Source organism: Mucor mucedo (assembly GCF_025094135.1).
Source record: "Mucor mucedo strain NRRL 3635 chromosome Unknown EV154scaffold_162, whole genome shotgun sequence".
Classification (NCBI taxonomy): domain Eukaryota; kingdom Fungi; phylum Mucoromycota; class Mucoromycetes; order Mucorales; family Mucoraceae; genus Mucor; species Mucor mucedo.
Window position 1 is genome coordinate 78,546 of NW_026252446.1, and position 11,956 is coordinate 90,501.

At 35.8% G+C, this 11,956-nt stretch overlaps 5 protein-coding genes across 5 annotated transcripts; 1 reads left to right on the forward strand and 4 right to left on the reverse strand.

Moving 5' to 3' along the window:
* Positions 1–539: 539 nt before the first annotated feature.
* EV154DRAFT_527286 (TLC domain-containing protein) lies at positions 540–2,118 on the reverse strand. The gene is made up of 6 exons (XM_051603470.1): positions 1,904–2,118; positions 1,546–1,850; positions 1,207–1,494; positions 1,037–1,160; positions 782–986; positions 540–718 (listed from the first exon to the last, which is right to left on the reverse strand). The coding sequence occupies exons 1-6, from the start codon at positions 2,007–2,009 to the stop codon at positions 691–693; spliced, it is 1,056 nt and encodes a 351-aa protein (XP_051452000.1). The 5' UTR covers positions 2,010–2,118; the 3' UTR covers positions 540–690.
* Positions 2,119–2,632: 514 nt separating this feature from the next.
* Positions 2,633–4,641, reverse strand: EV154DRAFT_606983 (pyruvate decarboxylase PdcB). The gene is made up of 2 exons (XM_051607578.1): positions 4,391–4,641; positions 2,633–4,333 (listed from the first exon to the last, which is right to left on the reverse strand). Exons 1-2 carry the CDS (start codon positions 4,481–4,483, stop codon positions 2,747–2,749), a joined length of 1,680 nt encoding a protein of 559 aa, XP_051452001.1. The 5' UTR covers positions 4,484–4,641; the 3' UTR covers positions 2,633–2,746.
* A 2,456-nt stretch (positions 4,642–7,097) lies between these two features.
* Positions 7,098–7,529, forward strand: EV154DRAFT_569754 (uncharacterized protein; the record flags this gene model as incomplete). Its single annotated transcript, XM_051606157.1, has 1 exon — positions 7,098–7,529. The coding sequence occupies one exon, from the start codon at positions 7,098–7,100 to the stop codon at positions 7,527–7,529; it is 432 nt and encodes a 143-aa protein (XP_051452002.1).
* On the reverse strand, positions 7,499–7,807 carry EV154DRAFT_527294 (uncharacterized protein; the record flags this gene model as incomplete). The annotated part of the gene is made up of 2 exons (XM_051603471.1): positions 7,499–7,725; positions 7,764–7,807. 2 exons carry the CDS (start codon positions 7,802–7,804, stop codon positions 7,557–7,559), a joined length of 210 nt encoding a protein of 69 aa, XP_051452003.1. The 3' UTR covers positions 7,499–7,556.
* Positions 7,808–9,652: 1,845 nt separating this feature from the next.
* Positions 9,653–11,488, reverse strand: EV154DRAFT_527299 (uncharacterized protein). Its single transcript, XM_051603472.1, has 8 exons — positions 11,364–11,488; positions 10,979–11,306; positions 10,864–10,923; positions 10,724–10,793; positions 10,393–10,663; positions 10,294–10,338; positions 10,128–10,238; positions 9,653–10,071 (listed from the first exon to the last, which is right to left on the reverse strand). Exons 1-8 carry the CDS (start codon positions 11,443–11,445, stop codon positions 9,749–9,751), a joined length of 1,290 nt encoding a protein of 429 aa, XP_051452004.1. The 5' UTR covers positions 11,446–11,488; the 3' UTR covers positions 9,653–9,748.
* Positions 11,489–11,956: the final 468 nt, after the last annotated feature.

The following is an 11,956-nucleotide window of genomic DNA, read 5'->3' on the forward strand; positions in this document are numbered from 1 at the left end:
ATCAAAACGACAATTAATAAATACCACCCCCAAGTTTAAAATAAGAGACATTTTAGCGTCTGCTAGTTGTTCGAATTGACTAAATATTACGTTAAGTGCATAGTCGGCACTTGAGATCGAGATAACATTACTGGAGTTCGGAATGCCCTGTTTTAAAGAATGTCCATTTGGGGTATCATAACTTGGGATTGTTGGATTAGAAGGTGACAAAAAAGACGATGTCTGCTGAGAATAATTGACAACATCCCGATCCGAATTGGATACATTTGATTTTTGTTGCCTGTTATGATTCATGTGAGGATGAAACATTGCAATGGTTTTAAATGCAAGTTTGAATTAAAAGGTATTGTGACTACACAGTCGACAAGTTTTATCCGAAAATGGAGTAAAAGTTCTATGTAATTGTAGAGGAGTTAAAATTATAATTAACCCATTGCTAGAATTCAGGGCTGTCATAGCAAGGTTTCATACGCTATCAACAGTCTGTCTTGTTAAACAAAAGCCTCGTAAATGAATGTTTCCTCATTATTACTTTCATGTTGAACTCTGATTCAGTTTTTTTATTAATATAGGCAATCAAACTTAATGATTGTATAGCGCAAACAGACCTTTCGTGAGAGTCGTTTATTTATTTGACAGGAATTAGGTATACGAAATTTATGAGCCTTCTTGTTTAAGCAAACGAGCATGTTAACCACTTTTTTGCTCGATATGATCGCTGCGAATTTAGAAATTTAGTTGAATTCAAATGTATACACTCTTAAGCTTTAATTCAACTCACCTTTCTTCTTCGTCGTCACTACGAGTATCCTCGGCGTTTTTGCCCTTTAAAACGCCAACAATCACTTTTACTATCATCGCAAACCAGTAGACCATTATTATGTTTAACATGACAAATAGAAATACATATATCTTCTGAGTTAATGGAGTAAAATACTTCCCTTTTTCAGGTTCCCACTTCATGTCTATATATCTACTTGGTTCAGCTGAATAAAAATTAGGTAAATATATTTATGAACGCATTAAAAATACTTACTAGCAGTTGCCCAAATTATCATCGAAAATAGTACATGTCTGGTAAGAGGCCATGAGAGAGCAAATATTCCGAATGTAATGTCACATGTCTTGGATAAGCCAATGTACTTCAATAATTTGGCAAGCTTGAAATTCATTAGAAGCAGGGTATATAGCTAACATGCCACTTACAGATAGTATAATGTCAGACAGGTCCATGCAGCAAAGAACAGCATTTCCGATACGAGTAAAGTTGGTAAAATAACTTGATGCTATGAGAATAATAGTAATGAAGTGATGCGTAACCATTGCAAAGTGATCTTTCCTTCTTTTCTCGATGTGAATAGTGTATACTTGCTGTACCCAAAAAGCAAGTTGCATCAAATAATACGTTTTAGTTTGTCTAGAAATAAGAATATGAGGATAGTCAATCCAGTAATAAGAAGTGTTTAACCAGTGAGGGCCGTTATACATGATGTACTATGAGTTGTATGTTTAGTAAACTCCTTTTACATTGACTCGTGTATCTACCATTCCATATGACCAATATAAAGTATAATACGTGAGTGACCATCCTTGTTCCGCAAACCTTTCTCTTTTAGAGAAAGGCTCAATATTTAATGATTGAGCAGTAGGATGAAATAAAAATTTCATGAAAGCAGCTCGTAAAAAAGCAAACGTAACAGCCCAGAATGCAACGAAATAGCAATCGTTATACCCTTTATCGTATTGATTTACATTTCCAACCTGGTAAGATACACTTATGCACTTTACTGCTAAGGGATCGCCTAGCATGTAGGCAAACACAACTAGTAGAGATATGATACCTGTAATTTCTATATACGGCTCAGTTGATAATGAACTACTCATGTTTTATATTGTTCCTTACCGAGCTCTCTTTTGAGTACGCGTTGTTTCAAGCTCACTGTTTGTTGTTTGTTTTTTAAATCAGTTTTAGCTTTTGGCGTCCCAGCCTTCTCTAAGTAACTTGACATATCCTGACAGCTGTAATATCAAGTCAAATTATTAATGTAAAACTCCCTTTGCTTTGAGAAAAGTGAAAGGAAGAAGAAGAAAACAAAAAGGGGGGAAAGGTAGGGGAGAATTACAACAAGAAAAATAAACATATGTCGGCGTTTTAAGGCCTACAATAATAGTAAACTTTCATGTTTAGCCGTTGCCTTAAGTTTAATTTCAAAATTTAACCGAACATACTTATAAACTTGAAAGAAACTGAATCTATAACCCAACATTAACACCCCCAAATTTTTGTAGCCTTATATATTACATAATAAGCATGATACAGCTTATCCTCATGAGCATATGCGTTTGTACATGTCAAACAGAATTGGTCACATTCATTTGGTATCACCAAACATATTGAATTAGCGCAAGTTTGGGCTTACGTATAGTGTAACCATCCCCTAAACGACGTCCAGGTTAGAGTTTTGTCCTTAACACAATACGGGTATGATTTGGTATGCATGAGCTACTCAGATTAAATGAAAATCGGTTGCTAGAAATCAGAATTCGCAGATTTTCTCTCTTGAAAAGATGTGATCTGTGTGTTAATAAGCGAAACGATTGGGCCTAAGTTTATAAATAAAAAGGATGGATGTTTTAATTTAAGATATATTGATTTATTAAATTTATTGAAACAAAGCTAGTTTTTTTAGAGTGGGATATGATTTAAGTGTGCAAAATGAAGTAATGTAAAAGAAATGAAAGATAATTAACGGTTTTCGGAGTTGGCAACAAGAAGCTTGAGTTCACGAGGAGCATCAAATTGAGGCATAATGACTTCAAGGAAATGCATCTTATCTGGATTGGCTTGAACATCCTTCATAGCTGCCTCAAACTCGTCACGGTTAGATACCTTTCCTTCAAATCCAACTTGAGAACATCCTTGTTGTTGATTGTTTTCGAGATGGGCACCGAAGAAATCAAGAGCTTTACTATAATTCCACATTTGGAAGTTGTTGTAAGAGCGATGAGGGCCGTGGATGAGTTTTTCGATAAGATAACCGTCATTGTTTAAAAGGAATACAACAGGTGTAAGACCATGACGAAGGAATACTGAGATTTCTTGGGCTGTCAATTGGAAAGATCCATCACCAACAAACAAGTAAACACGACGACTGCGATCGGCGATTGCAGCACCAACAGCAGCACCTACTGAGAAACCAATAGAACCCCAAAGAATTTGAGTAATATAAGTAGTACCTTTAGGACCATCCAAATTTAAAGAAGCGAACTCTGCGGTACCAGTTTCAGCACAGACAATGGCATTCTCATCCATGAACTCGGGTACCTTGTTCCAAAAGTAGTTATGGGTAATCTCGGTACCTTCTTGAATTGGCTCAGGCTTACCACGGGGTCCAAGATCAAAGACACGGGGTTCTTTAGGAAGTGCTTCAGTTAAAAGAGGGATGAACTCCATCATTGAAACCTTTTGATATTCAGCACAGAAAACAATGGTAGCAAAAGAATGAAGGGTAATGGTCTTGGAACGGTTAAGCGAGTAAGAAAAGTTACCAGTGTTGAAATCAGACTTGATGGAACCAATTTCAATGATCAAATCTGCTTGATGGATTTCTTTATCGACAGATTCGAGGGTGACATTGCCAGAGTAACAGCCACGGAAAGAGGGATGAGATTCATCGACAGCACCTTTACCCATGGGGGCAACATAAGTGGGGAAACCAGAACGAGTAATGAAGTCTTGGACATCCTTCTGGCAACGATTACGAAGAACACAGCCATCAACAACAATAACGGGATGAGATGCTTTTTCAATAGCATCAACGACAACCTTAAGAGCAATTTCTTGAGTTTGTTCGGGATTCTTGGGGAGAGTGACGACAAGAGGAGCAATTTCAGGAACTTCGACTTCGTAATGAATAAGATCAATAGGAATACCAATATAACCGGTACGCTTGGAAAGGACGGCTTGGGAAATGACACGATCAATCTCAGAGATAGCATGCTGTTTCTTTAAGTGAGTTGAAGCACAAGCAATCATAGATGACATGTTGTAAAAAACGTCGAAGTTACCGTCACCAAGAGTATGATGAAGCATAGCACCAGCAGCTTGAGACTTGGTAGAAGGAGTACCAACAATGTGAATGACAGGGAGCATTTCAGAGTATGAGCCGGCAATACCATTAACAGCAGAAAGTTCACCAACACCAAAAGTGGTTACAACAGCACCAGCACCACGAATACGTGCATAACCATCAGCGGCATATGAGGCGTTTAACTCGTTTGCATTATTTCCCCAAGTAAGTTCGGCATCGTCTTCGATAATGTCTAATAAAGGCTGATATTTAAATGTTAGTCTATGTTTAAAATTTAGCATGAATTATAATAAGCATACCATGTTGAAGTCGCCAGGAACACCAAAGATAACATCGATGTTGATTTCCTTAAGTCGGTTGATAAGATGTTGACCGATAGAGATAGAAGGCATATTGTAGTTTTAAGTTTTATATAAAGAACTGAATAATGTACTTTGGAATAATAAAGCCGAAGTTCTTTTATACTTTTTTAATTGTTGATTGTCGTATCGTTGAAATCTAACCGGCGACAAATTCTCAAACTTTTGCCGTAGCAAAAACACGTACCACGACTATCCCCGATTAGTCGGTTTCTGAAATTTCTAAAAGTAATCTTTTTATCTTAACTTTTAGTGCATTTTTTTTTCACCTGTTCATTGATTGAAGGCATAGGAAGAATACGCGATTTTGAACCGATTACAGAAATAGATATGAAAGATATCCGTTATGTTGTCAACAATCAAATACATGAGTGACTTGTATGCTTGTTAAAAGATGCTTCTTTCATGCGTGCATATTTATCACTTCAGATTATCGACGATTATCATTCAACTCGTCATTATTTTGCAAAAGATCAAAACGTTTTTATCGTATTGAACAACCGAAAAGGGCCTGTTACCATTGCTACCCGGCCCTCTTTTGTAAAAAGTTAGAGATCCGCTAAACATTTTGTTTTGTATTATGTATAACTTTGGTCATAGCCTTGTAACGCTCGGTGAGAAAGTTTTGTGCACTTAGTCTACTGTGGAATGAGGACTAAACTTTTATTATATTCCATTTAAAGCGAGGTAGGTGAAGACGGTATAATAATGTCTTGTTTATTTTGATAGTCAGCTAAAAAACGCATAATGTGTACTACGCTAATTCTTACTAACTTTGATGTCATAGTTAGATAAACCCTTCGATTAACAATATGGAATACGCTCTTTTTAAAGAAAGTAATTGTCTTGATATCCTCAACCATCAAGAGCTTTTGTGGATGTCGATAATAATGACTCTAAACGGGCTGATAAGGTAATTACGTACTGAAAGGTATGACATGTTTTAGAAAGCGTGCGACTGTCTGAGAGTTAAATAGATGTTATCGGGAAAAATGGGACGATTTCCGTTTGACATTTGTGAACGTGCGTCTAGTTCACCAATGCTGCATCCCATCCAATAATATTCGCTGATTATGAATGCTCAATCTGATCCGTAATAAAGTGTGCCATCCGTAAATACCCAAAGGAAAAAAACTTGAAGTTTTTTTCCTCAGGGAATACTAGTATAGTTTCATGGTTGAGCTGATACAAATAAAAATGTTTTGTGATAAGAGGGTCTGGGCAAAAGATTAAATAGATTGGAAAAATCAACTTTTTTCTTCTCATAACAAAAATGGTACGACTTTTTTCCCTTTTTGGTTGTTCTATTTACTGCAAAGATGAAAAAGAATTCAAAAGAAGTATGTGTCATTGTTTATCCGTGATCAAGCATATAGTCCGGGTTTCAGGTCATATTACTTTAAACAGGTTTTATACTGTAAAAGTCAACCTATAGTAACTTGGTGTTCCTGTGAGAGTCTTCATATTTAACTATTTGTTACTTTCACTCTTGTTTATGTCATAAGACCAAGTACACGCTTATGGCAAAGTATAGCATTTAAAACCTTGTGTGGGTTTACTCGGCTGGCTGTTTTTTAATATTACCAATACGTGGGTTCCGAGAGGCTGTGTATTTGTTTTTGTGTAGGGTCACAGCATCTTCCAGTCTATTTTCGTTCATTTAATAAAATGGCCACGTTCTCATAACTTTTCAATGCGGCTTGTAAATTGTGTCCTGCCCATAATAAGAAATGGTGTTACAAAGTGGTGATGTTCTCAAGGTGATTACTGCTGTATTACTAAAAGCAATTTTATACACAGTTGACACACAATGTTGGAAAATCCACCTTTTTTTTTCTAAAGAAGCTACCAAGTGAGTTCTAGTCATATTTTTGCCGAAGTATTTCGTTTTCGTGGTTACTTTTTTGGCAGTGTATTTACTAGTCAATATGAGCACATTGATATTGGAATCAACGTTGGTTAAAAAAAGCCCAACAATCAAAAACCTTAAGTTGAAAAAACGCTATAAAAATACAAATGATATACATCTGAGGGTTATAACCTTTCCTTGTGATAATTCGAAGCTTATTACTCCCAATTAGGAATCGCTTTCTTGCTTATTGTGTCAATAAATAACAAGCTAAACAAGTTTAGATGTCCAATATTTGCGTTAAGACAACAAGGGCCTATCCATCAGCTGTCCAAATACTTTTTTCAATTAACATTTATTACTATCGGTGCCGTCTATCTGATCAGTAAATAACAACTTTTTGCCAGCGATATAAATAAAATGGCGTATTATTAAGCTGATACTTGTTAAATATTTATATATATAAACCATGTTTTAATACCAGGTCTAACTACCCTCTTGTTAACTACAGCTATGCTCTTATTTTATCCACAAACGTTATATCGTGCAAACTTATAAACTGATTTTCTTTATGAATTTAACTAATTAAAAAAACGGACCAAGCAAATGCATACCAGCCTTGTCATCTGCCTCAACTAGCCTCAAAATTGAGGGGTCGACCATTTTTGATAATGATTTTGTGGGCGAACTGTTGCTGAAGCTTGATTTAAACAAAGCCTTATTGTGCTGGTCTTTCGATTGCAAAATAACAAACAAGCTTTCTCTCAAGATTCTGTATCTTTGCCTTGGGTTTACAATATGTTGAGCATGACCTGTGAAAATGAAGTTGAAGATATCAACAAAAGAAGACGGTCAGCTTTGGCAAGGAAGATTCGAAATGATATCAATTCAACAACACCTGTTGCTTTAAGTAAACTATCATTCCTGTTCGAAGTGAACTTTAACAAATTACAAGAAAACGTTGGGGCAACACCAGATGTTACTATACCCGAAAGAGAAGATTGTTTTATACCAGAAAATTTCTCTATTCACCATTCCCGTAAAACGTTTTCCATGATGCCTCACTACGGACTGAAACCCCAATACGTAAAAATTGATATTGCTACTTTAAGGACTCTTGTTAATAGATCTGACATTATCAAACCTATCGCAATTTATGATCAATCGCTGGATGCATATACTAGAGATTCGACTTACTTCATGAGTCTATTTGATTTGAAAAAAAAGTAGGACAATCTGGAAGGTAACGATTCTGTCTTATAATTTTGGTCCATATAGAAAAAATGACATTTTATATTGTTGTAGTGTCAATGAAATGCTTAACAGAAGAAAAGTCATGATGCGTAATATTCTTTGTACGGAAGGGCGTCCGGCTGACTTTTTTTTTACCAGACCTGCAATCTCCAATGACAATGAAGATATAAAGCTTGAAATAAACGGTTCAAAACATGGAAGATGCAAGACGTAGTCAGATTGTGGGGTGCCGATCCGGGTGTCACTGACATCTTTGTTGCGACCGATGGAAATGGAAATGATGCGCATGAAATAAGGTCCATATCGACAGCGGAGTATTATGTTAAAGCCGGCTATAAAAAAAATCAGGTAACAACGAATTCGCTCAAGCAAGAAGGGATGCCTCCAGTTGGAACGAATATTCCAACCCAACGAACTTCAAAGCTATCAACATTTGAACAACATTTACAATATTGCTTTACTCATCTAGACACGATATTACAATTCTATGATGGTCGATTTACCCGCGCAGAAATAAGGCAGATCACAAGCAGATGCGCGAAAAGAAGAACAAGAAAGAAATGACCTTGCAGGTGGAAAAAGTTCACTCTCTGCGCCAGCAACAGCTTACACTACTGTATCTGTAACAACGAGAGGCCCTTCAACCGAGACTCAAAATCAGAAATAGAAGAAAGCTCCCTTCAAGAACGAGAAGAAAGTGCCTTTGATCGCCTTAGGAAGCGGAGTATTTAACGTGACAATGAAAAGAAAGCAATCTGGTATGCTTCATAGGTTAAGAAAAAAGATGGAGGAAGCAAGTATCGATGAAAGGCTATTCTGGTGTATACCGATGAGTAGCTTACTTCACAGGCAAAATAATGAACGATTCGGATTTTTGTACTGGATATTAATACTTTAATTTAGATGTGTTCCAATCCTTCCTGCTTGCTGAAAACACTGGAGAATGTTCGAATCCCTGATGTCGGAAAGATCCAAAATTTGTTGACTTGCAAAAGTTGTAACAAATTATGGAATAGAGATACCAACGCGGCTCGATATATTCACTCTCTTGCAAGTTTCATGCAAAAAAAAACAACGACGTACGTCCAAATAGATTCCAAAGACCTGTGACAGACCCCCAATCATTCATATCGTAAACATATGTTGATAGTTCGGTAAGTCAATATATTAAATTCAAAAAAAAAATTATAATATTTACAATTTATTCTCTCCCCATCCCCCAGACACGTCCCCCGTGTCGAACCACGTGTCAAAAAAAAGCAGTGGAAGTGTTTATTTGCATAAAGAACAGACACTAAAGTCTGAAATGCAAAGTTAATTGGGAGGTAGTGCTATTGAAATCAATAATTTTGCGTCCTATATAAATACAAAGTAATAATTTGAAAAGGCAACTCGGTGCTTAGGGGTTTACTTATTGCAATTTGACACCAACGCTGTACTAATGGAACTAAACTAAGAACTCTGCGTCCTTATTATCGACAACATAATAAGAAACCATAGGATTATAACACCTGATTCGGTAGAAGTTACGATAAATTTTTCTTCATCCCACACTTATAATAAAATTGTACCCTGTTCTATGAGGAAAAATAAGTTCGAGTGATTTGCATTCATCAAAATTTGGCAAAAGCAGGAATGGTTTGCCTTAAATATTTAGGTTACAGAAAGTGCAATAATATGATCTTTACTTTAGGAAAGAGAGACAAATGACATACAGTGATCTTTTTGAGGATTTAAGCATAAGTGTAGATGACTACAAGTCCGTGCAATCCAATTTTCGATGTACATGAATTCATTAACTTTCAAAATAAAGTACAGTGATTTACACATTTTTTTTAATAACACTGTTTAATTACAAGATTAGCAGAAAGGCTTTTATGTTTGTAAGGGAGTAAGCTCTCGGTTCTTTTAAAGTCCTCAGGAGCAGAAATACGTAAGCTTGATTTGACGGGTACCTTAAAACTGTTCAATATAAATCATTTCATAATTGTGAACAACTATTCCACACATGAAGATAATGAAATACGATAGTTGTTACTTAAAATAACAACATCACCCGTTCTCAAATATTTAAGTAACTGATGTTTAAAAAGACGGTATTTTATTAAAACAGGTTTATTTATATGTTACGATATTATTAGATGGCTTTTAGGCAAAATTAGGGTTAAATTATTAAATATATCTGGACAGTGATTTTAGCAGAAGAGAAATACAACCATGACGCCGAGCATCAAATATATAGTTGTTATGTAGTTGAAAGGTATAGGAGTTTGGTTATTTGCATTTGCAGACGAACTCTCGTTTCCCAAAGTTGTACTGAAAATGGTTGCAGTAGATTTCGGGCCTGTGTTTATGGCTGAATTAGATTGGCTTGAAACGGATGGATAAACGCCGTCTGTCTTAAAAGTCTGAACCCATTGCCAGTTTGCTATGTCAAGTATAAAAAAGTCATTTCGAAGGTTTCCAAGATTATCAGCGCCAAAGACTATAAATAAAGATTTGCCTTTGTACAACACAGCTAATGGACATTGAAATTAGATCTGGACTTAGTAAATATACAATGTGTAATTTTACCTGAATGTCCAAATCTAGGACCAGCACCTTCATTTATTATATCTACAGCTGTCCATTCAAATGATGTTGTATTCAATAAATAGCTGTAATCCGTTACCGTTTTTGAAGCATCTAATAAAGTGTATTAATTGTGAACATGAACAAATTTTTTTTTTTAAATTTTTACCAGTTGCAGATCCGCCATATACAAATATGAGATCATGATCGGGAACTATAAACAAGAAATTTAGTGGCACTGCTTGTATACCATAAATAATATTACTACTTTGAGTGGCTGAGTGCAATCTTCGAGAGGATGGGACAGTACTATTTACTGGGGATTTCCTTAAAAACCAAGTATTATTTGCAATGTTGTACTCGAGGATTTCACTCATAGATGCGGCAATAAGCTGGTCGTTGTCATCTGATTGTAAGCCTCCGATGTAAAATATAGATTCTCCTGATCGACCCAATGTTTCTGTATGTGCAATACGAGCACGGACAAACGAAGGTTGTAATGACGTGTTTGTGCTATCTGGGAATGACCAGGTCAAAGTCTGAAAATAAAATATAGTTTCAGTTAAGTTATACTAGTATCTATCATGTGCACACTATACATTCATGTTTAAAACTTGCATTTCATCATGATATGTAACCTCAGTTATGTTTGCAGATGTTGTATTATCGCTGGAAGAATGAAGGAAGCAGTTTAATAATTTTATGTCGTACAAAAAGCATGCATCGGTTCTTTCTTTACCTTATTCCACCCCAGGTCCAAATCCGATTAAACGGATCAAGCGTTGAGGTCTCTTCGCGACTATAATACAGATTAGTAACTGACGTAGCATAATAAACAATCGAGGCACATGTACCTTGGCACCATCGTGGTTTCATTTATACTATTTATAGTTTCCCAACTTTCAGTGGTCGCATTAAACATTGTTGTTACGTTTCTTAAAAATTGAGTTGAAGAGCCGTAACCTAAACCCCCGTGTACCAAATAACTATCGTTTAAAGGAACAATCGAGAACAAGCTATTTGGCTCCACTTGAAAATCAGTAGATGTTACGGTATTCCAATTATCTATGGCCTTCTCAACGGAAAAATCCATCGACAGATCAAATACATAATGATCTGACGTGGTTTTTTGATTTGATGTTCCTCCAAAGCAGTAAAGTCGTTGAGTTACTGCTGCACAACCTTTGGGGGGAGTGAATTATTAAGTATTTATGTGATTTCACAATAGTTATCACTCACCTCCATTATATCTGTGAGTAGGAATAGCCGCTTTGACAAGGTTTAAACTGGCTGCTATCACTAACAAAGACGGTATACGCATTATATTTAATATTTTAAAAATAATGGGGTAAGGGGGAAAGAAGAAAGGAAAAAAAAAAGCTATTGCACACAAAGGAGTATAGATCCAAAAAAAAAAAAATGACTGTTTGTGCTACATGGGTTTTATTGAGTAAAGAATAGAATCAAATATAGGATGATTTGATAAAAAGAAATTAGACTAAGCAATTCGGTGAAAAATTTGGACTATGGTATATTGTGCATGTTTTTTTTGATGGATTAAAGATAGAAAGAGACGAGCTTATTAAGATTTTGTGTCGTTGCTTTATAAGAATCGTCCACAGCAGAAACGGATTTGAAGAACCATTTAAGTGTTTCTGTAGCATGATTTGATGTCGCAGAGTCTATAAAATTTTCAGAGTCGCTCGATATTGTTTCTGCAAGACTTGTAGTTGTTTTTGGGACTACATGTGAGTTAAGGTGGGTGTAATATTGATTATAAGGTGAGTCAATTTGCTGAATACAAGGCATCATATTTTAGCTTTAAGTAATTT